The 27,346-nt window shown below is 38.9% G+C and overlaps 1 protein-coding gene across 6 annotated transcripts in view; it reads right to left on the bottom strand.

Annotated features, from left to right (window-relative positions):
* Positions 1-27,346, bottom strand: part of COL14A1 (collagen type XIV alpha 1 chain) — a 271,596-nt gene that overhangs the window by 112,780 nt on the left and 131,470 nt on the right. For all 6 annotated transcript variants that reach the window (XM_029222937.1, XM_029222936.1, XM_029222935.1 and 3 more), the window contains 5 exons: positions 21,733-21,862; positions 16,140-16,262; positions 13,804-13,953; positions 10,638-10,754; positions 2,883-3,029 (listed from right to left, as the gene is read on the bottom strand). In XM_029222937.1, coding sequence (XP_029078770.1) covers positions 2,883-3,029; positions 10,638-10,754; positions 13,804-13,953; positions 16,140-16,262; positions 21,733-21,862 — 667 coding nt within the window. The remainder of the gene's footprint in view (positions 1-2,882; positions 3,030-10,637; positions 10,755-13,803; positions 13,954-16,139; positions 16,263-21,732; positions 21,863-27,346) is intronic.

Raw genomic sequence — 27,346 nt, forward strand, 5'->3', positions numbered from 1 at the left:
ACACACACACACACACACACACACACACACACACACACACACACACAAAACAGGTAACAGGTAGAATTTCTTGAAGGAGACCAAGCTCGTACAAATGGGTATTTCTGGGAAGAAAGAATGAGGAAAGAGGGAAGGAGACAACACAATATATACCTTCTGTTGCATTATTACAGATATAGAATATCACTTTTTTCTTTTAAAGGCAATTTTTTGGAAACTAAAAAGTTTCAAAAGTAAAAACATTTGAGACATTTTAATATTAAAACTAGGACTGCAAAACTTTTTTGAAAGCACCATAAAATCCTTCTAGAGCCAGATGTATTTATCTTAAAATTTGTGGAAGCAGTGGGTCATCTTTACAATGGTGCATTTTCTTTAATGTGAAAAACTGAGGCATATCCTAACTTTAGTCAATAAATCAAGAACAAAATCAGTGAGTGGCTCTGGAAGCCAGATCAACATGTTTGGTCAGAACATCTGGCCTAAGAGTCTCTTGGGTAAGAAGAACCACAGTGAACTAGGAACATGTGTTTATATTCTCTGTGTGGCACACAGATGGTCCCTGTGTTCAAGTCTGTGAGAAGCTGTCACATAGAAGAGGGAACAGTCTCAATCTGCATTTGCTTCAGAAGGTTGAACTAGAGCCAGTGGGTAGAAGCTATAAGATGACACATGTCCCCAACAGAAGGAAAACATTTACACCAAACAGAGCTTTCCAAAATGACCCTGGACTGGTAGTTAACAGTTGTGAGGTTAAGGTTAGAGGAATTTGAAGGAGACCAGAGTCCCCAAACTGAAATAGTTTTAGAGGTCAGGCAAGTAATGAATGGGAGCAAAGAACATAGCCTAAACATTAAGGAATAACAAACTTAAGAGCACATAACACTGTCTAAAAGAGACAGCAGTTACTGAGTTTCTGTAGATTTAGCACCATGAGGATTTGTGTGCCCTGTGTTGTCAGATCTTTTGAATTTTCAAGAATACTTTAAAACTTAAAAAAAAAAAAAAATAGCCCAGAGAAAAACATAGCTGACAGTGAGATCTAACCCCATGGCCATCAGGTTGTGACTTCCAGGAAGACAGCAACGGTGATAACAAAAGTACTTGTTCAATAAGATACAGGTTGAGAAGTTCCTCAGCAGGCTCTTTTCATTGGATCTTTACCACCACCAAAGGAGGTAAGAGAGTAGGTATTTAATTTTATTGGTAAGCAAAAAGCAGCTCAGAGATGTTAAACTGCCCAAGGCCACAATGCTAAAAAGGACCCCAACCAAGCCTATTTGACTCTAAATCTCATGCACTACCAGGCCTCTAATAATTTTGAAATTATATAATCCTCTATCCATAAAACAAATTCTAATGAGCAATCAAAAGCAACAAACAACTGATATATTCTCCAGTGTGGATAAACCTCAAAAACATATGCTAAGTGAAAGACGTCAGATGCAAAAGACTACATATTACATATTTCCATTTATATGAAATGTCTAGAAATGTACAAGAAAACAAAGTAGACTGCCTGGGGCAGACAGTAGGAAAGAAGACTCACTGGGGATGAGCTTGAAAGCTCTCTGGATTGATGGGAATGTCCTAACATTGGATTGTAGTGATGGCTGCACAACCTTTTACATGTACCAAAGATCATTGAATTGTATGATTAAAATGGGTAAATTTTATGGAATGTAAATTATACCTCAAAAATACATGTGTCCTGTAAACTGTTGAATATTTCAGTGTTATGAAATAAAGTCTCTGTGTTGGAAAGTAGATGATTCCATTAACTATACTTTCACCTTATCTGTTGGAAGATTATATATTGATGATGATTTCTTTCTGCATGTTCAGAGCAACTGAAAGGCCTATATACACGGGTAGTAGAGCTTTCTAAACATCAAATGCATGATAGAGGAGCTACCAAGAAAGCCCATCGCCCACCACCTATTCCGATACCAATCTTTGGGGATTTCAAGTTTAAGTTCAAGATACTGAGTTGGGGACACACATATGTCCCCTGGAATTCACTACCATTCAAACCATTTTAATGTTTGTGGCCTCTAGGTCCGGAATCCTTGATTAAAAGGATACCAAGAAGTTGACATACCAAGAAGTTGATACCCTCCTTGCTGTTTAGAACATGTAAAAAGTGCCTTGTTTTCATTTTATAGTTTGCCTTTCCCTTCAGTGCATCAGATTTCCAGCCAGCTTGGAAAAAGAGCGAGAGCCTCTTAAGTAGGCAAGTCTAGGGTCAGCCAGTTGGAACGTCTTGGCTCCATTCCCACCCTCATGGCTGTAGTAATGTGCCATTGTTTTAATGTCAGGACCCAGTCCTTACACTTCATTTCACACGCCACATTCCACAGATGTTCCTAATGGAAATAGATCACAATATAGGTCATTGTTTCAAGCACTTTGCCATCCTATGGCCTTATAGTCCCTGTGACAACATATGGAGGATGGAAAAAAACCATACAGATGACATTAGTGGGCCACAAGCAGGGAATTCTGGGACTGAATAAGACACACAAAATTGTATTACAGATATTCCCACACAGCAATAGCTAATATTTTTCTAAATGGAATAAGATTTTTGAACCAAAACAGGACGCCTAAAATGCCATTTGTTCATGAAGACAGGGATCAGGAGAGAACACACTTGACTTACGTGGGGTTTTTTTGTTTTTGTTTTTGTTTTTCCCGGTACGCGGGCCACTGCTGTGGCCTCCCCCGTTGCGGAGCACAGGCTCCGGACGCGCAGGCTCAGCTGCCATGGCTCATGGGCCTAGCCGCTCCGCGGCATGTGGGATCCTCCCGGACCAGGGCACGAACCCGTGTCCCCTGCATCGGCAGGCAGACTCTCAACCACTGCGCCACCAGTGACTTACGCGTTTTTTCCGTTATGCTCACACTGGGTCCCTCAATCTCGTGGAGCTTTGTGTAAACACTGATTTTATATTCTGAATCTGGCTGAAGTCCATAGAAGCAATGTCTGTTTGTCCCTCCACCCAGAGTGGATTCTTGCTTTTGTGTATCTATAATAAAAACAAAACAAAACATACATGAACAAAACATACATACATGAACTTTTAAAAACAGCCATCAGTAGATGATTTGCTTCTAAAATGCTTAATATGCATGGCCTATTCAGATAACTCCAGAATGAATTAAACTTGTTTGAGGGGTTGTATTTTTTTTTAAAGAGTTAACATTTCCACTGTTTTTTTTACATAATTGAAAATCACATTTTATATGTTCAGAAATGAGACTGACTAGTAAAAGGCTGCTGAGGTCAATCCTTTAACAAATGGAGAACTGTTCATGTTTATAATTATATGTTCACATCTTAATTGACCTTTTGAACAGGTGTCAAGGGAGTATATTTATATATACATATATTTATATAATTCTAAAAATTAGAATTCCCTTTTATTCAATATGATTCTTCAGAACACAGTCGAACAATCAAAACTTGACATAAAAAGATACATCCTTTTGGCCCCATACAACTTATTACCATACACTAGGATGCCCTTCTTGCCAATGGCCTAAAGATACAAGTATGGAGTTAGAAATTGTAGGGTGCTAAGCAGGTCTCATGCCTGTGGGCTAAGAAGTGGGCTTCCAGGGTCTCAGAAGCTTCATCTATGGGTCCAGGTGGTTTGCATAGTTGCCACAAATGCAGGCAAGAGCTTGGAACAGCACTGGGACAGCCAGGGTGTCCCCGGACTGTCCAATTCATACCTCTCAGTCTTGATTTTTCACTGACACTCAGGATTTCTTTCGATAGCAAAGGAGACTGCTAGGAAGCTAGGAGGAGGCTCTCCAAATTCCTTGGATTCACTTTAAAGATCCTTTTTTATTCTTTTAAAATCATAATTGAGGAAACAGGACATGGTGCTTAAGTGGCTTATGACCATAAATCATCCCATACATCTTGGTCTCCCAACTCCTGGTTCCGATATACTTTTTGTTCTACCAAGGAGACATGCCACACACAGCCATTTCCACTGCCACCTTCTCTGTCCTGGCTCTACCATGGCAGAGGCATGACAAAGAATTTAGGAGGCCTGATTAACTGTTGGCTAATTTCTTCATTCCCATATCCACAGCAAAATTTCTTTGCCTTCTTAGAAGAATTAGTGCTTGCCCTCAGGTTTGGAGACTGGGAGAAGTTGGATTAATTACATTAGTCACTTCCTGAGAGCTTACTATGGTACCTGGTTCAGTGCTTCGTATTTAATGATAAAAATAAGAGCAAAGGTAGTAATGGCCAACATTTAGTGAGTACGTACCACGTACCAGGCACTATTCTTAGGATTTTATGTGTATTAATTCATTGGATCCTTATAATATTTATAATTATCCCCAATTTAAAGACAAGAAACTGAAGGCTAGGAAAGTTAGTAGTTTACCCAAGTCCATACACTAAGTAGCAGGAGTGAAATGTAAATTCAGAACTTGAAGCCCAGTCTCAGAGGATGTTGCTTTAATTTCCATTAATATATCATAAAATAATATAAGTTAAATATACAATTTTTTTCAGAATGAAAGAGTTGGAGAGCTGCTGAGTGCATGTGAAATTAGTAAGCATGATAGTAGGGAGATCACATGAGTCCGCGTGGCTCAGTGCTTTATAGCTCCATTGGACATAGCTGCCTACCTTGGTGGCTTCCATTACTGAAGAATTTAAAGTTGGTATTTCTCGTAGGCATAGAGTGTTTATTTATTTATTTTTTAACCATTATTTATTTTTTATAAATAAACCATGGATAACTGGTTAAGAAGAAGAATCCCTGCTACCATGAAAAAAACTACCATGCAAATTTCCCTCTAGATTGATTTTCATCTGATCCACAAATTGCATCCTAGTCAAAGCCTTATATAGTTTTATTTCTAGGAATTTAAAAACCAGTGTTTAAAAACTACATTGATTAAATATTACACATATTTCTGAGAACTCCTGCAAAATGTTATAGTTTATTAAATATGAACAAAATATAGAAAATATTAAAAAATACCAGTTGCAGGGAACTATATTCAATATTTTATAATAACCTATATGGGAAAAGAATCTGAAAAAGAACATATAAACATATGTATATATGTGTGTATACATATGTATATATGTATACACACATATATATAAATGAATCACTTTGCTGTACACCTCCTGAAACTAACACAACAGTGTAAATCAATTATACCTCAATAAAAAATAAATAAATTTTAAAAAAGAGCAAAAAAAAATTGCTTTTTTAAGCATAAAACGTGAAAATGTTAAAAAGTGATTTTGGTCTATTTTGAAAGTATAATACCTAGTAAATTTCAATCCATATCTTAAATACATATATGAACAAAAATATATTTATTATAACATACATGTCAGAACAAACATGATATATGTCATTTAAAATTTTGTCTATGGACAAATCCTGATTGTTTTTAATATAATTAAATTAAGGCCACTTGTCAAAAGCAATTTGAAATTTATTTTTATAATTGTGAATATTAAAGAGTTTCAGAAGTGAACATAATATAACCTCTAGTAATATATTTGTGTGGAATGACTTAAGGTCTACCTCAATATTTTCTGTGTCATATATTATTCAAAATAATGAAATAAAAAAATTGTTGAGGTGTTTGTGAGATTATGTATTGCTGTGAAAGGAATTTAATAGTAAGAAAATATTAGTAAACCCTGCCCTCTGCTTTGCTGATGTCCAAGTTCAGTCTGGGGTTCCCAGGCTCAGAACCCCATAATAGCTTAAACCCCCATAATGCTTCTTTCTGACCATTAACCACTCTTTGGAGCCTCCTGCAAGCTTCTGTGAGCCACCTGTAATACAAACATTTCCCAAATCCATGCATGGATCATCTTTATCTATCCCCACAAAAGCTTCCAGGACTCTCCAGGAATCAATCCTAGAAATGCACTTTTCTGTCATTTCCTCTATTTCTCATGAATACCCATGTCACAGACCCTTGACAATAGAATATAAATGGGCTTCACTCCTACTACAAAACAAAAAATCTACAAATCATTGGAAAACTGGAACAGATACAGGAAAATTAATGGGAAACAGTATCAGTTTGATCCCAGTGCTAACGAAGAAGGGTTACATGAATGGGGATGTATCCATGTTGCTTTTGGCATGTGTGATTCAGGTCTAATGGCTTTGCCTTAAAGAAAAACATTTAACGTGATCAAATGATGATTGATTTCCTCAAAACCTTGTGCCAAAAGCCAGGAGTTAAATTTATTTTTCTGGAAGGGGGGGAAAAATCTGTCATTGTGCATTCATTCTGATGAAGCAAGGCTAAATACATTCTCTGAGTTACTGTCATAGTGATCATCACGATACCAACATGATACCAAAATGTCCTATGAGTGGTTACTGAGAGCCACAAGCAAGTAATATCCAGGATCCAGGATAGTCAGCTGGAATTTGATGATATATGCTTCCACTCTCCAGGTCTTTCAAATACTCTGACCCCCAAGCATAATATCACTGCTTCAAAAAAAGTTTAATCTTGAGAATAGATTTTTGTTTCATATGATCATTTTGAGGGGGATCTGGTCCCTGATAAGGTAGGCTCTCCACTATGCTGCAATTCTCTATTCTTGTTAATAGATGACACAGCAAAATTGGCATTTTGGTACCTAAAGATAGAAGAGAAGTTGAGCATTCTTTGAAACTTTAAAAAATCAGGCTAAAAAGAAAGTCACCAAGTTAATGCGATTAGGGAGGGAATACAGTATCGTGGTCCATGTGGTGTATAAATACATGAACTTGAAGGGAAACACTACATCCAACCTCGGGTGTCACGTCAACTCAGAAACAGCTGGACAGAGAGACAGAACTCTTGAGCATCTGCAGAACTAACGGAGGTTCTCATGGGGTTCTGAGTTATTCAAAACCACCCCAAAGTCTCTGACTTTGGTCTGTCCTACGATTAACCAAAAGCTTACAATTTAATTTGGAAAGTGGATGACTGACTCAAAAGCAGATCTGAATTCAGTCTCTCTTGAGAGGACTTGATTCTTCTGGTAATCTTTCTTTTTCTCCTTATTGGCAATTAAAAAATGTCAAGGGCTTCCCTGGTGGCGCAGTGGTTGAGAGTCCGCCTGCCGATGCAGGGGACACGGGTTCGTGCCCCGGTGCGGGAAGATCCCACATGCCGCGGAGCGGCTGGGCCGGTGAGCCATGGCCGCTGGGCCTGTGCATCTGGAGCCTGTGCTCCGCAACGGGAGAGGCCATAGCAATGAGGCCCGCGTACCGCAGGAAAAAAAAAAAAAAAAAAAAAGTCAAAATATTTACATGGGTAGAGGACAGCTGTTGTTTCTGCCTGTCTTGCATCTAATCTTTCTTTCTTTGAATCTATTCTTCCCCGCTCTGAGTCTTTTTGATTTGGAAAGGACTGAATAAGAACGCCCACCGCCCCCCGCCTCCAGACACAGGGCTGGGAAGTAACCAGGTTTCACCCATAATTTTATTTCATGCCCTTGAACTCAATGACAGATTTAGGAGCATGTGACACCAAACCAGGCCAATACAACTCAGTTCCTGGACTTTTGTAGGAATAATTGAGAAAGAGTTCTCTTTTCAGTAAAACTATTAAGCTGGAAGCTAGGAGTATGTAATTTGGATTAGACTGGGGCCAACTCACAATCTGGCTGAGAACGAAGGCAGAGGAGAGCAGAGCAGAAGCATGGAGCAAGGCTTCATCTCGATGAAATTGTTTGAACACCTAGATTTAGACATGCCTAAAGCCAGATACTGTTGAACTTCTCAGTATGTTAGCCAAGAAATTGACCCTTTCGCTTAAGTCCCTTTTATTCGTGTTTCTACCATTCCCAAACAAAACAAGCAAACCTGAATGATACAGCCTTGCTGCTTTATTCACAAAACCTTGGAAATTTATAGGTATTACCTCAGGTGAAAGCCTCAAAAGAAGTCATTTAGGAGAAACTGAAGCCCAGAGAAGAAAGTTGACCAGCAGCTGTGGTCAGAGCAGACGCAAACCCACCGACTTCATCTCAGGATAAAAGTGCACTGACCAGACCATGGGAAATACACACACACACACACACACACACACACACACACACACACACACTGAGAAAACTACCTGTCAAACAGTAGCAGTTTGGCAGAGACATTCATAAATAAGCCAGCCTGGGATGAGGCTTTACTCCATCGCATGGAGGAATTCGGTCCCATTTCTCTCTAGTTTCTCCTCTGATTGAGGGGGAAGGGCTAAAATTTCTGCAGAGGTAGCATATGTAGCCAGTGGGAGATATTACATTTTTAAAACAGCGGGAGCCCTGGGACTCATGTGCCCATGGAAGAAGGGGCATCTGATCACAAGTCCTTCGAAGGCAGTGATCAGGATAATGATCACATTTCTCTGTGAGATAAAGAAACTCAATCTAATTCTTCCCCACTCCAATGTGGAAAGACTATTCCCTGACCTAAATTGTGTAAGTTAAAATATCTAAACATATTCCCTACTGCTCTCCCCACATTAACTCCCCACCCCAAACATCAATTAGAATCTGTTGCTGTCTAGTTGGTTAATAATATTCAGTTGGACACCTGAGTGAATAAGATGTAGGCTAACTGGGCTTATAAATCTCTCAGCTATAAGTGCTGATGAAAAATAAATTGAGCAACACTTTTGTTCATTCCTATTGAACTGAGACTGTTGAGGCTCAGTCAAAGAGGTTTTTGGCAGCCTGAAGACAATCCTGGGAGAGTACAAATTAACTTAACTGGAAGAAGGAAATAGGGACTTGCATTTTTTGCTAGTAAAAATCTTGGCATCAGAAAGAGCATACTGAGGTTTTAAATTACCAGATCAATGTTATCAGACCCATCAATCACATCCTCTGATAAGAATCCCAGTGCCATTTTTCAAATATGCTAAAGTAAAATCATTAAAAAAAATAAATAAACTGATGGATTTCACTAATCCCATGATAGACAGTTTTGATATATTTATGTCAATCTATATAATTATAATTTTTAACGAAAGCCAGTGAATATCTACAGGAACCTATGTCTCAATGCCAACTTCTTAAATGATATAAAAGATAAAAATATTCTGGAGTAGTTTGGAAGTGTGATTTTTATAGCTACTATTTTGTTAAAGCTTAACAAATACCACCAAAATGTGATAAATGTCAACCGTTCTATATTAAAGTGCGACTTAGCTAGTCTTAAAAAGATAAATGAAACATAACTCCTCAAGATTTATAGTTGTTTCTCAAACACTTGCATATCTTTCATCTAATTCTGCTTAAGCATCCCATAAATCACATAAAACCACCATAAAACCCATATGATTTGTCCTGACTTTCCCTTATTCAATGTTTATTCCAGATTAAAGCCACTCCCATAAGCTTAGCCAGTGTCTGGCTAAAGAGACCCTTACGGGATCACATGCAGGGAATCAAGGAATTAATAGCTTAAGCACGCCTGCGGAGACAATGCCTTGGTTGGTGTTGGCAGGAATCTCTTCTCGTGTTCTCATCTCCTATTCTCGTATTTTCAGCATATTTCCAAACACTCTCAGCCCTCTACTAAACTGTGCTTTCCACTTTCTGGATTGGATCAAAAGTGGGATTTCTGCATGTTGAATGTAGTTATAGCCAGGGATGTGGGCTACAAACTAAACTCAGTCCTATCCAGACCCGAAAAATGAGCTCTTTCTGCTTTTGCAAATGGGGAAACCATGATCATTTACCCAGAAAGAAAAAAAATTTAACGATCCTATTAGCAAGTTTGAAAGATTAAAAAAAATCAACTGGGATTCTCTAGTGTCTATGTCCTCCCCCAAAATAACAAGACGCATCTCTTCTACTGATAATACAAATCTGATTAAAGTAATTTTCATTATTGGGTCTCATCTTCTGAATATTACTCATGCTGATAATGTGAAAAGAGGATTGATGGTCCCTAGAAACTCATTTTTGGGGAATCAGTCTTTTGTCATTCTTCTTGATACTTTTAGTGAAAATAAGCAGACATTTTCAGTGTTTCAACTTTGAAGCCAAGTCCCAAATTGTAGATGTACTTGAGAGCTGTGATGCTGAAGAACCTGTCCATGATAGCATAGATACCTCATATCATCTCCTGAATGAGGGTTTGCTGCTCATCAATTATCCCCAAAAGTAAAAAAAAAAAAAAAAAAAATCACTGAGAAAAACATTAGAGTCAAACCTAGATCCCCATGGAGTAAAGACCAACATAACAGCACCATATAATTTTAACATATGTTACCAGTCCTGCCTATTCAGCTCCTATCACCAATAGCAGCTTACATTTCCTGGGTGCTTAATATGTGCAAAGCACTGTTGCAAATGTTTTACACGGATTCTCTCAGCTTAATCCTAGCAGAATGCCACAAGATCAGCACTACGGTTCTACCCATTAACTACAGATGGGAAAATGGAGGTTTGGAGAGGTTAAAAAATTGGCTTAACCAGCCGTCCTGATTCCAAACCCTGCACGATCCATAACATAATATTGCCTCCTCAAGAAGAATGCTTTTGTCTAATGTTCCTTGTGTGTTGTCCACAGTGATTGGCACAGAGTACATGAGTATTGACAAAAACATATGTGATGGATTGCACTTACCCTGGCGGGATTCGATAACTATCCTGTAGGCAGTGGCATGACGTTGCACCTGCCAGCGAGCACACAAGCTGGTTGTTTGGATCTGGTCTGCCTGAAGATTGGTCACACCCAAAAACACTGTAGTGAAATAGAAACATAACTATGTCATATTGCAGACAATGCCACAAATGTCCCCAAGTCTGAATTAACATGGTAAAATTCGAATTCAAATTTCCATAGCCAGTGGTGGGAAATTCGTAAAGTCACAATAAATTAGTGCACAAAAGATTAACTATTTTATAACTTAAAAAAGCAGTTGCGGGCTTCCCTGGTGGTGCGGTGGTTGAGAGTCCGCCTGCCGATGCAGGGGACACGGGTTCGTGCCCCGGTCCAGGAAGATCCCACATGCCGCAGAGCGGCTGGGCCCGTGAGCCATGGCCGCTGAGTCTGCGCGTCCGGAGCCTGTGCTCCGCAACGGGAGAGGCCACAACAGTGAGGCCCGCGTACCGCAAAAAAAAAAAAAAAAAAAATTCTGGAAAAGACCAGAAGCAAGGGTAGTAAACTTATGGGTGATTTTAAATCGTTCCTCTTTATTTATGTGTGCTTTTAAAATATTCCACAATTAATATGTAATACTTTGATAATAAAAACGTTTAATACGATATGCACTCATCAACCACTGAAAGATAGTCATGGTTTAAATGAAAGGGAAGAGCAAAGCAGACAAAGGGGAAGTCTTATTCAGACAGAAGCAGTTCACACCGACTGGTCTTCAAAACATGATTGAATGAGAATGGATACGTATTTGAATATTTAAAAAGGAAAGATTTTACACAGATAAAAAATAATCAAAAGAAATACACAGATTCTTATACTCTTAGAGCAAATGCTGTGATATTCAAAAATGATTCACAGGGAGTTTATTTGGGGAAGCAGTAAAAATATTGTTTCTCCAATACAATAGAGGACTAAACATTCAGTGTTTATCACTTAGATCCAAGCAGAAAGAGCAGAAAATTAAGAATGTTTTCTTTCTCTAATGACCTCTGACTTCATCCACATCATTTCCTCATACTTCCCCTCTCTTTTAGCTACTTCATAAAGTTTAAAAATAGCTTATAATTACTTTTCAAGACAGTAGAGACAATCTAGACTAATCACAGTTTTCATCTTGACATTATTCCTTTCTGTTAGGTCAGCAAGGGAAAACCTTCTTCCCTAAGGCCAATTAAACAACCCTCTCCCCCCAACAAAAAAGGAAATCAATAACGATTTATATAACCACACTAAATTTTAAAAACACCTTGAATTAATTTATTTGCCATTGTATGGGGTTTTATCTTGCTTGGGAGAAAGAGAGAAAACAAATAATAAGCCAATCTAATTTTTACTTTAAGGGTAGACTATAAAACAGTTCAATACCCTCAGTCTTTTAAAATATATTTGGAATAATCACCACATTTATTAAAGGGGAGAAGAGGGATGAAACAGAAGAAAGAGGGGAGCAGAGAAAGGAGGATAAAAAGAGACAAGAAAGAGTAAGGAGAAGAAAGACCAATAGAAAATCGTGGACATAAAACATGGCACGAACAGAAAGGGTAATCTGGAGAGGAAAATGAAGATAAACTGGAGGAGAGAGGTAAGAAAGGGTAGGGAAATGCACAGGGGACTCCAAGCTATTCCTAAGGAGGGACTGAGGGGTTGCTATAATGGCACAACACAGGGAAATTACTTGCAGTTTACAGTAGTACCTAAAACAGTATCATTTCAACAGCCAAGTACGAGATCAGAACCACAGGCCAAAGCCTTCCTAGGTCTGTTGAAGACAGAGACTATTTCTTCTGAGATTAAATTGATTCCATATCTAGCCTTTAAAATCTAAAGATATGCCATAAAAGAGAATTCAGGAAGCTTTCTCTAATGAAAGGATAGGCCCTATATAAAACATAGTTGCCAGATATAGGTGGCTTGGGGTTTGGTCTAATATATGCCTCATCCTTACAAATTCCTTTTATCGGATTAATTTTTTGATTAGCAGTCAGAGTGAGATATGGCCCAAATGCATAAAGCACAATTATTACAATAATAATAGTGGCTATTCATTGAGTGCTTGCCATATGGTAGACACTTTTTATACATTATCTCTTTAATCCTGCCAAGCAGCCTGTAAACAGTTATGATTATCTTCATCTCGGAGTTGAGAAAATTTAGGATCAGAGAAGTTAAGTAATTTGCTCAAGGCCTTAGCTAATAAGTAGAAGATTTAAGGTTTATACTTCTGATTATACCATGATGATCATTCTCGAGTATGGGGCATGTGCTGTTGATAGCACTCAGGATAATTTCAGTGATCACACAGCCAAACCATTTTTATTTTGGTCATTTATGTATTAACCTTTAACGTGTATTGAAAATACTGGTTTTCTGTTTAGAGTAATTTGTGGGTTTTAAAAGCATTTAAGTAAAAAAAAAAAAAAAACAGAAACTGTAAGTCCATTTAAAGAAATATATTAAACAGATGGTGTGGAAGCATAACAAACGTCAGGAATATGCAACATATGTGCTGGAGTTGGAAAACACTGTATTATACCATGGGTGTCTGCGAGCGGTGCATGCCAAGGAGAAGTCCCAGATGGTGAGCAGACAGCATGTAAACCCTTAAAAGATAGAGAAGGAAGTCTTTTGAGTGGTGCAAGTATCTTTTATGGATGGGGTGTGTGTGTGTGTGTGTGTGTGTGTGTGTGTGCGCACACGAGATAGTGAGAGTGAGAGAGAGAGAGAGAGAGAGAGAGAGAGCGCGAGAGAGAGGAGGGGCAAAGGCTTTGAGAAAAGGCAAATTTCCCCCGGCTCAACTTTGATAGCTTTTGGCCGCATCAGGCTATACAGGTTGGTTGGAAAATTTCACCTAATTTGAAAAATACCAGCAAAGACTTCCCAGAAGGAAATTCCATCCACCACCATCAAATATATTGGCATGCCAGGTTCTGACATTCCGTCTGCCAACTAGGACTCTGAACTATAGCCCTGAGTAAGGAGCACACCTTTCTTTCCACGAAACACCATCCAGAAAGGGCAAGGCTGAGGAAAAGAAAAACCAACCGCCAAGTTGAAGCAGGGGTTGAGTTATAGGGAAAACAAAGCAGCAAAACCACATGCAGGGGCTGAAGTGACAGGACATCAGTCTTACGTGTTTTCACCACGCCTGTTAGAGCGTCGCTGAAACCTGAGGCCTGGGAAGCAAATATTTTCACGTTGTAGTCCATTCCACTGAGGAGGTTTGTAATAAGGATGGTGTTAATGTTAGCCCCTACGAATGTTTCCAGCGTTGGGCCAGCAACTAAGAAGAAAGAGTGTATTTCAGTTATAACAGAATGTGGAAAAATGAAAACACTCCTGAAGTAACAGTACTTATTCCACTGTGTTTCAGATTGTCCCAAAGGCAAACAGCAGAGCTGGGGTTTGAATCTAGCCCCATTTAGCTCCAAGACTTACATACCTGACTCCCAGCCTAAGGCTCTTTTTAGGCAACTAGTTCTTCCCCTAGTACTTGAAGAAGCTGGCCCACCCCACAATCCACCACCCACCATAGTGCGAGGCCTTCACAGTGGAGCTCCTATGTTGTCATAGGCTTTGGGGCATGTGCTAAACAGAAGTCATTTTCAGTTACCCCACCTCAGGCGCCTAGCTTTGTCCCCGGACAGCATGCAAGTGGCCTTAGCAGCAAATTTTATCATGGACACTATGCCATACCTTGCCACATGGGGGACCAGCATATATGTTACCATTATGGGCTTTATCCACTCCTCTTATGCTTTTTAAGACCAGACAGATGACACTTGTACTCCAAGGCCCTTGACTATCTGGCTTCTTTGGGCTTCTACATTTTCATCTCTGTTTCAACCCAGCGGAATCTCTGATCATTAAAAACACTCCATGCTATGTCCTATACAAGTGTATTTACCTCCTGCCTCTTCCCCTATGTGCTCATTCTTTGAGCGCTTTGACTTAATAAGGTCCTAAAATACTTATCACTTCACTCCAGAACCCCCTCCTTCCAACAATATATTTATATTTTTCTGTATGTATGTGTTATCTCAGTAGAGATTTTCCCACACCCCCAACTCTCAATGCAAATGACATCATACCGTTCTTCCACTTGACCTAGAACCGGATTTTTCAACCTCAGCACTGTTGACGTTTTGGGCTAGATAATTTTTTATTCTGGAGCTATGGGGGAGCAAGTTGCCTACAATGACTTGTAAGATGATTAACTGTACCTGCTAGAGGCCAATAGCAACTCCCTACACCCCAAGTTGGGACAGAACGTAGACAACCAAAATCTCTCTGTTGGGCAGCAAAACTGTACCAGTTAAGAACCACTGGCCTAAAACAAAGCTATTTTCCCTCAGAAAACCTGGTAAGTATTTATAGAATGGTCCAAAGAATAAATTCAGCAGGGCTGTTTTGCAAATGAACACGTGCCTCAGGCCTAAAGAAAAGAAACAAAAAAGTTGGTGTTGGATCCCAAGGCATCAGTCTTGAGCAAGCTAGTGCATTCATGGTATATTCTTGCTCTTTCATTTTTATGGTTCATAGATATGTTTGTCTGGAGAAATTGGAGGTGGAGTATTTTAACTGTATGGACCTAGATAATGGGACACAATAGAAAAGTCTGGAAGGTGTTTTAGAGGCAAGAGCTACATCTCAGATGACAGATTGAGACTCACAGAGTTTTTGAGGGGAGAAAGAGCTTTTTAATGACCCAGAGGATGATTTTTAAATTTTCCTGCCAAATCAAGAGAAATAATAGGAGAACCCTTTCCTGCTGAACAATTGGAGTACTGAAGGCCCAGGTCCAGAAAACTGAGAAGACTCTTATAATATCTATTTTTAGCCTCCTGTTTAAACTTCATGAAAGTACTCAGTGTCAGGAGATGATACTGTAACAGGTGAAGTTGCACATGGTCTCCACGGGCAGATGGACCAAGGGTACAATCTCCCCCATCTGGGTCATTCTCCTGCCTTCAGGAAATAATGATGTGGGAAGTAAGGACAGAGGTGATCAAGGTGGCTGAGAGGTTTATGAGAAAGCCTTTTACTACCACAATCTTAGGGCTCTGATGAATTTTATACCTTAACGTAGTTTCCAAAATAAGGAGACTGAGAAGTTGGTAAATGGAGTTTTTCCAACTAATTCAAGAAGAGGTAGAAGAGGAATTAGAGATTACAGATTCCAAATACTCATCGAGCCCTAGAAGCTTCCTACTGCTATGGAGTCAAGGTCTGCTTAGGTAGCTCCTTGTCTGGGGTGTGTCTAGGTCAGGTGTAAACTAAGTATATATTCTGCTCGTTAGCGTATCAGTTATTTTTACGTAAGGTCATAAGTTCAAAGCCTTTTTTTTTTCCAAAATGGTAAGAGACTCTTCCCATTTCTTAAAGCCAAAGATGAAACCAAACATAGAAAGTAAAAACAAAAATAACCTATCTTGAAAGACAATATTTTTTCTAAAAAGCATGACTTACCACTGACAGGTTTGTAGACAATCCTATAGCCCTTTACAGGGGAAGATGGGGGATCCCATGTAATGCGCAATCTGTTATACCATTCTTCTGAAACCTGTAAGTTTTGGGGACCAGAAGGTGGCACTGGGCAGGAAGGAAAATGAAAAAAGGGGGTTTAGTGTGGTTTCCATCTTTACAACCTACCCTGTGGTTAACAAAATCTAAGATATCTTCCCACAGTGTTAAAAATACTTACAAGGGAAATGTACTAAAACACATGGTAAGAAGCCTTTGAGAATCCATGGTTGTGTTAAATATTAAATAATAGAAAATAATTGTTCTTGTGGTAAAACAATTTTTTCTGAAGATCAGCGGTTCATTCAATGAAATTTGCGTTCCTTCTTCAGTTACTTTTAAGTAAAACTGAATTGTGTTTATTAAAAAATTTCTGTTGACACACCACTCTGTTTCACTGTCAAAGGATGTTTGTACAGCTGTACCAAGGATGATTAGATAATAGTGATGACGGTAATTCTCAGAGGTAAGATGCTGATGAATGTTTTTGCTTTCATCTTCACATTACCTATATTTTTTGAAACTTTATATCAACATCCATCAATTTTTTATCAAAACATTAAAGCCATTTATATGAAGGACCTTTGTAAAATACTGTGAATATTGATGGATATTATCATTATCACTTTGTTGTTGAGAATTTAGTTGTGTTGACCACTGCTTAAAAAAAGTGGACCATCCAAACTTATTTCAAAGAACACACTTCGAAATAATCTTACTGTAAAGATACCGTTAAATGTGACAGTATTTCCGTAATGAAGTTTAAGTCATATTTCTATAGTAATAGTCTTTAAATAGTTTTTATTTGTGTGAGTGTATCATGGAACTCTCTTACAAATTATGTTATTTTAAATTTTTTAAATTTTTATACAATTTTTAAAGGTTACTTTTCATTTAAAGTTTTTACAAAATAGTGGCTGTATTCCCCGTGTTCTACAAGACATCCTTACACCCAACAGTTTGTACCTCCCACCCCCTCACCCCTACATTTCTCCCGCTGCACCACTGGTAACCACTAGTTTGTTCTCTATACCCATGAGACTGCTTCTTTTATGTTATATTCATTACTTTGTTGTATTTTTTAGAACCCACATATACAAATTATGCTAATTTTTAACATGTGAAAGTTAAAAGTATATCTTCGAGTCCAGGTCATCAGCCATGATGGAGCCCCTTTGCCTGCCCACTGCCTTCCTTCCCTCCCCCCAGCAGTGGTGGATTTAAGGTAATTTTATGGAACTTTAGAGTGTTAAATAACACAATCCAAAACCAACTCCAAAGAGCAAAATTTACTATGCTACTTTTAAACCGCTCTTGCCTGCTTTTTTTTTTTTTTTTAATTTAGATTTAAAAGTACATGGTAGATTGCTTTGGGTAGTATAGCCATTTTCACAATGTTGATTCTTCCAATCCAAGAACATGGTATATCTCTCCATCTGTTTGTATCACCTTTAATTTCTTTCATCAGTGTCTTATACTTTTCTGTATACAGATCTTTTATCTCCTTGGGTAGGTTTATTCCTAGGTATTTTATTCTTTTTGTTGCAGTGGTAAATGGGAGTGCTTCCTTAATTTCTCTTTCGGATTTTTCATCATTAGTGTATAGGAATGCAAGAGATTTCTGGGCATTACTTTTGTATCCTGCTACTTTACCAAATTCATTGATTAGCTCTAGTAGTTTTCTGGTAGCATTTGTACGGAAACACAAAAGACCCTGAATAGCCAAAGCAATCTTGAGAAACACAAACGGAGTTGGAAGAATCAGGCTCCTGGACTTCAGACTATACTACAAAGCTACAGTAATCAAGACAATATGGTACTGGCACAAAACATAAATATAGATCAATGGAACAGGAGAGAAAGCCCAGAGATAAACCCACGCACACATGGTCACCTTATCTTTGATAAAGGAGGCAAGAATGCACAATGGAGAAAAGACAGCCTCTTCAATAAGTGGTGCTGGGAAAACTGGACAGCTAAATTAATTTCTAAACAGTGAAATCAGAACACCCCCTAACACCATACACAAAAATAAACTCAAAATGGATTAAAGACCTAAATGTAAGGCCAGATACTATAAACCTCTTAGAGGAAAACATAGGCAGAACACTCTATGACATAAATCACAGCAAGATCCTTTTTGACCCACCTCCTAGAGTAATGGAAATAAAAACAAAAATAAACAAATGGGATCTAATGAAACTTAAAACCTTTTGCATAGCAAAGGAAAACATAAACAAGACAAAAAGACAACCTTCAAAATGGGAGAAAATATTTGCAAATGAAATAACTGATAAAGGATTAATCTCCAAAATTTACAAGCAGCTCATGCAGCTCAAAATCAAAAAACAACAAACAACCCAATCTAAAACTGGGCAGAAGACCTAAATAGACATTTCTCAAAGCAGATATACAGATTGCCAACAAACACATGACAGGATGCTCAACATCACTAATCATTAGAGAAATGCAAACCAAAACTACAATGAGGTATCACCTCACACCATTAGGAATGGCCCTCATCAAAAAATCTACAAACAATAAATGCTGGAGAGGGTGTGGAGAAAAGGGAACCCTCTTGCACTGTTGGTGGGAATGTAAATTGATACAGCCACTATGGAGAACAGTATGGAGGTTCCTTGAAAAACTAAAAATAGAACTACCATACAACCCAGCAATCCCACTACTGGGCATATACCCTGAGAAAACCATAATTCAAGAGGAGTCATGTACCACAATTTTCATTGCAGCTCTATTTACAATAGCCAGGACATGGAAGCAACCTAAGCATCCATCAGCAGATGAATGGATAAAGAAGATGTGGCACATATATACAGTGGAATATTTCTCAGCCATAAAAAGAAACGAAATTGAGTTATTTTTAGTGAGGTGGATGGACCTAGAGTCTGTCATACAGAGTGAAGTAAGTCAGAAAGAGAAAAATAAATACCGTATGCTAACCCATATATATGGAATCTAAAAAAAGAAAAATGGTTCTGAAGAACCTAGGCGCAGGACAGGAATAAAGACACAGACGTAGAGAATGGACTTGAGGACATGGGGAGGGGGAAGGGGAAGCTGGGACGAAGTGAGAGAGTAGCAGGGGCATATATACTCTACCAAATGTAAAATAGATAGCTAGTGAGAAGCAGCCACATAGCACAAGGAGATCAGCTCAGTGCTTTGTGACCACCTAGAGGGGCGGGATAGGGAGGGTGGGAGGGAGGGAGTTGCAAGAGGGAAGACATATGGGGACATATGTATGTGTATAGCTGATTCACTTTGTTATAAAGCAGAAACTAACACACCATTGTAAAGCAATTACACTCCAATAAAGATGTTAAAAAAAAAAAAAAGCACATGGTAGATGCTTCATAAATTTTAGGTGAATGACTACTTTTTTTCTTAAATTGCTGCTTAAGTCTGTGGTTCTCAACCATTTATTTAGCAGCAAAATACCAAAAGATGCTAGAAATGCCAATGTGCTGATCAAATCAATATGCCAACATATGGGAAAAGTGAAATGAAGAGCTTGGTGCTGTCCCACTGCTCTGCTCTTCCCTTTCCTTCTCTCCTTCTACATGACCCCTAAGGAAATAACCGTAGCAGCTCATGTGGCTCCTAATACTCTGATCTGGATGATATTTAGCAAACTGTGCAAGCTTGGTGTGAGTGTGGACAGAGGCCCTCATAGCATGGGCTCGGGGAGGAGGGGGAGATGCCAAATACTGTTGAAGGAGGAGCTAATACCCATTTGCTCAGCTGAGCAGAGTCAGGACTTTGGGTTTTGCAGCTACAGAATTTTAATAACTTTTATACTTAATTAAAAAATCCATACTTAGGTGCCCAGGTAGAGAATTCAGCCCTTGCTACCATTCTGCACCTAATCACACATAATGGCTTAGTAACTGTGGTAGATTGAAGATCAGCACAGGTTTTTTGACCTTCCTCCCATTGAGAGGTAGAAGGTATGATGCTCTCTTTGAATTGGGTTCTATGACCACCTTGACCAACAGAGGACAGCAGAAACGACATTGTACTAGTTCCAAGCATAGTCCTTAACTGTCCTGACAGTTTCCACTTTCCACCTCTTGGAACTCTTGCTCTTATAGTCCTGAGTCATCATGTAAAAACCATGACTATCTTGCTGGAAAGAGCACATGGAAACATGCTAAAATGACACGAAGGGGCCCAGCCTCTGGGCATCTCCACCAAGAGGCCAGGCATGTGGGTAAAGTTGTTTTGGGCCCTCCAGACCAACCCAGCCACCAGGTAACTGTGGTCAATACTACGTGAAACGGAAGGATTTTCCAGCAAGGCTTGCCTAATATCCTGACCCACAAAATCAAGCAATACAATAAAATGGTTGCTGTTTTAAGCCACCAGGTTCTGGGGTCATCTTCATGCAAGTACCATCACTACAGTAATGAAGACAACTTAGACTCTGTGGTGCTTTGACCATGTGTTTTCATGCATGCTTCTCACTTGATCATCATGACCAAGACATCTACAACACACATGCTGCGCTGCTTCTCTGTGCCACACAGCACTGTAGGAGCTTGGTATATGCAGAGATGACAGTACAGGTGAGGTCCTGGGCACTTATGATGCTGCTCTCCAGGAATGGGAGACAGACAGTGAACAAATATATGAGTAAGCAAGGAAGTATCAGATAGCAAATAGGGCTATGACATGACCAAAAACAAAAAACAAAACGATAACAAAAACAACCCAGGATGATATCAGAAAGGGTGGGAGCTACTTTGCATGGGTGGTCAGAAAAGCCTGAGCAGGTGACATTGAGCTGAGACCAAAATGACAAGAAAAAGCCAGAAAGGCAAACATCTGGGAAAGGATATTTCCTACGGAAGGAATGGCTAGTGCATAGGTTCTAAGGCAGAAACAAGCTTAAAATGTCCAGTGAAGAGCAGGAAAGGAGGTATGGCTGAGGGAATTGTCAGGAGAGGAGATCAAAGAGTAGGGTCCAGATCACCTAGGGCCTTGGAGGGCCTGGGAAGGACGTTAGATTTTATCCCGAGTACAATGGGAAGCTGTTGGGTGGCTTGAAATGAAGGTGTGACATGAGATCATTCATGTTTTAAAAAGCTTCTCAGGCTGCTGTGAGGAGAATAAAGGATCCAAGAATGGAAGCAGGAAGACTCATTCCAGTGGGAGAGTGTGGCTTGGATTGGGGATGGAGCAGTTAGATGAAGAGAAAGTGGATAGGCACGTAGAATGTATTTTAGAGACTCAGCAGGACTTGGGATGAATTAGACGCTGGAGGAGCAAGATGTAGTTGTATTTTAAGTCTTAGGTTTTAGAGACAAGAAAACGGAAGCCCAGATCAGTGAAACAACTTGCTCAAAGTCACGTAGCTTGAATGTGTGAAGACAGAATTCAAACGGATTTTCTCTCTCCAAATCATTTTTGCTCTTTTCACCGTGCTGCACTGCGGCTACCTGGGTGGGTTGCATTACACAGGACAAGCATTTTCACCTAATTAGTCAACTAGTGACCACAGGGGGAAAGCTTCACTCACAGGTTTTTCCAGGGGCAGAGACACTGACCCCTTCTCCATCATCGTAAATGGGAGTCACTGTGACTTTGTATTCAGTATCGGAAAGCAGATTCTTCAGAAGGAGATTGTTCTGGCTTCCAGGCACCATAACCTGAAGAGAAAAGCAAAGGACCGCGGTCTTAGTTAAGACTTTCATCCCTGCTGCTCTACTAACGCGGTGGGACTGTAGGCACGCTGAAATAATTAGAAGCAAGGAGATGCGCTTGGGGGGTGATGATAAGAAAGAAGGGCATTCATGCAAAAGCATTTCTCTCTGAAATTCCCCTCAGAACACCCCTTAGTTTCTAATCACTAATACGGAAGGCTTAAATTTGAAGCTCTTAAGCCCTAAGGGGTAGTCTTCTCTCAACATCTGTTCAGTATTTGTAAAGCAGCCAGAAGAGAGAATAATCTTCCTTTTGGAAAGCAGGTGTTTATGGCTTAGGAGTGTTCATTCTATAATCTAGCCCGCATATCACATTGGATTCTACTTGAAATCCTTTTGAAAATTCAGCCTTCCATTCTTTCCCTTTCAGAGATCATCTAATCCCAGTATTTTAGAAAAGGGTGGATGCTAGCCAAGAACAACATTACCACACATTAAATCCAAGATTTCCGAGTTGAAAGATATTTACCAATGACACTAAACAATGTCGCAGCTTTTTTATTTCTGAAAGGAGATGTCTTCCTCAATCTGAAATCACCATTCCTCTGACTCTAAAGGCTGCATAAAATAAAATGCAGCGATGGCGTGGACACCGCTCGAGCATCAGTGCAATGTTCCATGTGGCTCAGCAGTGCGAATCCTGGCATCTCTAAAAGAATATGTGGACCAGAAAAGCCACATGTTCTCAATACTAAAACCACAAAACTTTCTGCCTAGGCTTCAGCAGTTCGATGCTGGCACATCTCTGGGCCATTTAAAAGACTTAATCATGGTTGGAAAAAATGCTAGGTTGTAAGAACTGACCCAAACGCATTTAAGGGAGTCACAAGACTGGGACAGCTGGAGATGCTTTTGGATTCAAGAGCTGGGTAAAATGCCAGCAGGCAAAGGGCATGCTGTCTACTTCTGGATGAGGGAAGGAACCTATAAATCATGGAAAAAGCCCTCGAAAGCCTCGAGTTGAACTCAGAAGCAGCTGTTGCTAAGATATTGCTAAGCTCTAAAAGCAGGTTGTTTTTTTTTTTAATATGAAAAAGGAAGTCTGAATTAAGTGATTTATATTAGAGTAATATGATTTTCTCCTCATGTGAAATGACATTGAAATACACCGGATGGTACTGATGTAGTCCTGGCAGGGAGATTTTATAAAAGGAGCTCTGTTTTATTCTAAAATGAGTTAGATAACCCTGGCATTAAGAACTTGTAAAGAAAGAACTGTGGTTGCCCTGTCTTGTCTTAGCCTATCCATGCAGCTTCCTTTAGGGCATTTCTTTTCAATATAACCCTCTGGAGCCCAGAGCCTAGGCATTTGTTCCGAGCTGTCTGCCTAGCAAACCACCCATGATGATGTTCCTTATATAAGGTCATCCCTCAAATTGAGAAGCACACGGCCTTGGAACCAATCAAGTTTAGCCTGTAGGGTACTGAAAAGCAATGGGACCATTCCGGAGGGCTCATTTTTGCTTGCCAGGTAGTAGTTGCTGTGGTTTATAATAACAGCCCTCATTTAGCTAGCTGCCATTATCTGCCAAGTACTACTCTAAGTATTCTAATGTAGTAATTCAGTTACTCTTCACCACAACCTTTTGAGGTAAGAAGTATGATTACTCTCATTTTACAGATGGGGAAACTGAGACCCACATAGCTATTGGGTTAAAAAAAAAAAAAAAAGCCATATTGAAATCCTGAATATCTGGCCTGAGCCTTTTTTTTTTTTTTTTGCAGTACGCGGGCCTCTCATTGCTGTGGCCTCTCCCGTTGCGGAGCACAGGCTCCGGACGCGCAGGCTCAGCGGCCATGGCTCACGGGCCCAGCCGCTCCGTGGCATGTGGGATCTTCCTGGACTGGGGCACGAACCCGTGTCCCCTGCATCAGCAGGCAGACTCTCAACCACTGCGCCACCACGGAAGCCTTCCCGAGCCTTTTTTAAATCACTGCCCTCTACTCCACTTGACTGCTCTAGCAAACCTCTTTATCCTAATGATACTCATTCCCAAGAATAAAATGTAAACCTCCTCTTGGGCATTCAAAGTTCCTTCTACTTGACCTCTGCTTGTTTGCACAAAGCAAGGTAAAGATAGGTGCCCACTTAGAAGATCTAAATATACACTTCTCCAAAAAAAGACATACAGATGGCTGAATAGCACATAAAAAGAGGCTCAACATCACTGATTATTAGAGAAATGCAAATCAAAACTACAATAAGGTATCACCTCACACCTGTCAGAATGGCCATCATCAAGAAGTCTACTAATAATAAGTGCTGGAGAGGGTGCGGAGAAAAGGGAACCCTCCCAAAGTGTTATTGGGAATGTAAATTGGTTCAACCACTATGGAGAACAGTATAGAGGTTTCTTCAAAAACTAAAAATAGAGCTACTATATGATCCAGCAATCCCACTCCTTGGCATATATCCAGATAAAACCATAATTCAAAAAGATACATGCACTCCAATGTTCATTGCAGCACTATTTACCATAGCAAGGACATGGAAGCAACCTAAATGTCCATCGACAGAAGAATGGATAAAGAGGATGCGGTACATATATATAATGGAATATTACTCAACCATAAAAAAGAAGGAAATAATGCCATTTGCAGCAACATAGATGGACCTAGAGATTATCAGACTAAGTGAAGTCAGACAGAGAAAGACAAATATTATATGATATAACTCATATGTGGAATCTAACTTTTTTAATGATATAAATGAACCTATTTACAAAATAGAAACACTCACAGATTTCGAAAACAAACTTATGGTTACCAAAGGGGAAACATGCGGCGGGGAAGGGATAAATTAGGAGCTTGAGATTAACATACACACACCACTATATATAAAATAGATAACCAACAAGGACTTACTGTATAGCACAGGGAACTCTACTTAACATTCTGTAATAACCTATATGGGAAAAGAATCTAAAAAAGAATGAATATATATATATGTATAATTGAATCACTTTGCTGTACACCTGAAACTAACACAACAGTGTAAATCAACTATACTCCAATAAAATTTAAAAAAAAAAGATAGGTGTCCACTAAAAACAGATGCTACAGGTCATAGCAGATGGTGGTTTTGCTGAGAAAACAATTCTATAAAAGATGCTTATGGGTAAATGAGGTGCAAATCTAACCAGTGAACTTCATGTTTTTAATTTTTTCAGAAATGCAACTTCATGTCTAGCTCCATTACTGTCCAGAGCTCTTCAGAGCAACCTGGATCCCATCCAGCAAGCTGTTTCCACAGTAGAAATAGGATTCCCCACATCTCAGTTTGTTCCTGTCTTAGAAAGTTCTGTTTCTAGACAGTGATTTTCATGCCTTGTATGGTGAAAGACTAGGTAGGGCTAGTGCCGTTATGTTTTAATCTCAGTCCCTGACGACCAATATTTTTATAAAATACAGTAAAACAAAATCGCCAGAAAATACGGTCATATTCTTGGATGTTCCAGCAATGTCAGATTGCTATAAACGTTTCTAAGCTTAATCTTAATACCTGAACTTATCTTGTAAGAGACTGAGCCACATTCTGAGTTTCCCTACTCTAGAACATTTCTTGCAACTCAGAATTCAGGACATGGTTTTAGATTTTTACATGTAGGTTCTAGAAAAGCCTGGAATCCTGATTGGCCTTTCACAGATTAAGACATGTGAGACCTCCCTCCCCTGACAACAAAATTCAGGGCAATGTCATTGCTACGTCTCCATATTTCTGAGCAGAGTTGAAAGTCAATCCTTATGAAATATTTGACAGGGGGTTTTACTTTCTAAGAGTTCAAAAGCTTTTTATTGGGAATATTTGGTAGATTTGATTATACTTAGAAAATAAAGAAATACTTCACTTAACCTCAATTGGAAAAGTAAATTTAATTCCCCTTGCTTTATATATATTAAAGCCTGACTTTGGTTTACAATATACCTATACTATTCTCTAACTTCAATACTTTAGCTTATCATTTCCTCAGGTAAATTTAATCAGCTTTTATAGTTAAGGAAAATTTGGAAAGATGGTAAGAGGCATTTCTCTTATCCAGACATTTCTTTTCTCACTTTTGTAATATGGTTTAGCCATCTGTCTTTCCCTGCCTGCATCATTATTTTAAGATATTCATTTGGTTGAACCTGTCTACAAAACAGAAACAGAGTCACAGACATTGAGAACAGACTGGTGGTTGCCAAGGGGAAGGGGTTGGGGGAAGGGTTGAGTGGGGGATTGGGGTTAGCAGGTGAAGCTATTATATACATAATGGATAAACAACAAGGTCCTACTGTATAGCACTGGGATGATAAACCATAATGGATAAGAATATTTAAAAAAAGAATGTATATATTATATATAACTGAATCACTTTGTTGTACAGCAGAAATTAACACATTGTAAATCAATTATACTTCAATAAAAAAACAAAAAAAAGAAAATATTTAAGATATGCATTTGCTGTGTGGGAGTGAATACAGATCTTCAAGTTCCTGACCTATGTTGGTTCTATAATCTAAATCTAGATGCATGCACTTTCTGTCTTCAGTAATAATAATACGTTACATTTACATAGTAGTAACATTTCATAAGACACTGAGATATAAATTCTCAATTACTCCTCAGGTGAGTCCCTGAAAATATGCCTGTAAATTAAGAGTGAACAAATCCAATTTCATTGGAATTCACTATAGGGGCTTGAGAGTTAAAGAATTCTAAAGTACTTTCTTCTGTGTAGCAAAAATATTTCTGCACAGTAAATAATCACCATCAAAGTTATCAATATTTTTCATTTTTATTAAGGGTTTGTTTAACTGGGGCACATGTGTGTTGAAGACTTTTGATCTTTTCTTCTTCATCTAGGTGTCCAAGTTTGTTTCAAAATAAACAGTGTGAAATGAAAGAAACTAGCAAAGGGAAAATTATCTAGAGATAATCCAAAGTAAATATTATTATTATTTTACCTTGCATAGCTTGTAAGTGCATGCACAAGATTAAACTGTAACTCATTCCAAATTAGCGGGAATAATTTAGCAAGAAGCTTAATGTGTTTCTTGGTAAGAGTAGAAACAAAAACCAAAACAAAACTCTCACTCTGGGAAGTTTTTATGGGTTTCATTTTAGGGACTAAGTTGAAATATGAGGGCAATAACAGGGAAAGTAAAACATCCAAATTAGGTCTTTAGTTACCACGGTTAAGCACAATTTTAATTTTTTTGAATTTTCCAATCATGGATTATTTGAAATCTATGATCCGAGTGAATTTATAATTCAACCTATTTTGTTCAAGTGTCCATTAATTTTCCAAAAGTACTCCCAGACCGATTTCATGGACCTTCTGCTTATTCACAGTGGACGTGGTTACTGTCCATTGTGTTATCGTTGTGTTCTACAATGATTCATCCATCAGCTTGAAATTAAGTACTTTCCTGAGAGACTCTTGAGCT

Source organism: Monodon monoceros, unplaced genomic scaffold (genome assembly GCF_005190385.1).
Source record: "Monodon monoceros isolate NGI ecotype Baffin Bay Population unplaced genomic scaffold, NGI_Narwhal_1 Super_Scaffold_14, whole genome shotgun sequence".
Taxonomy (NCBI): domain Eukaryota; kingdom Metazoa; phylum Chordata; class Mammalia; order Artiodactyla; family Monodontidae; genus Monodon; species Monodon monoceros.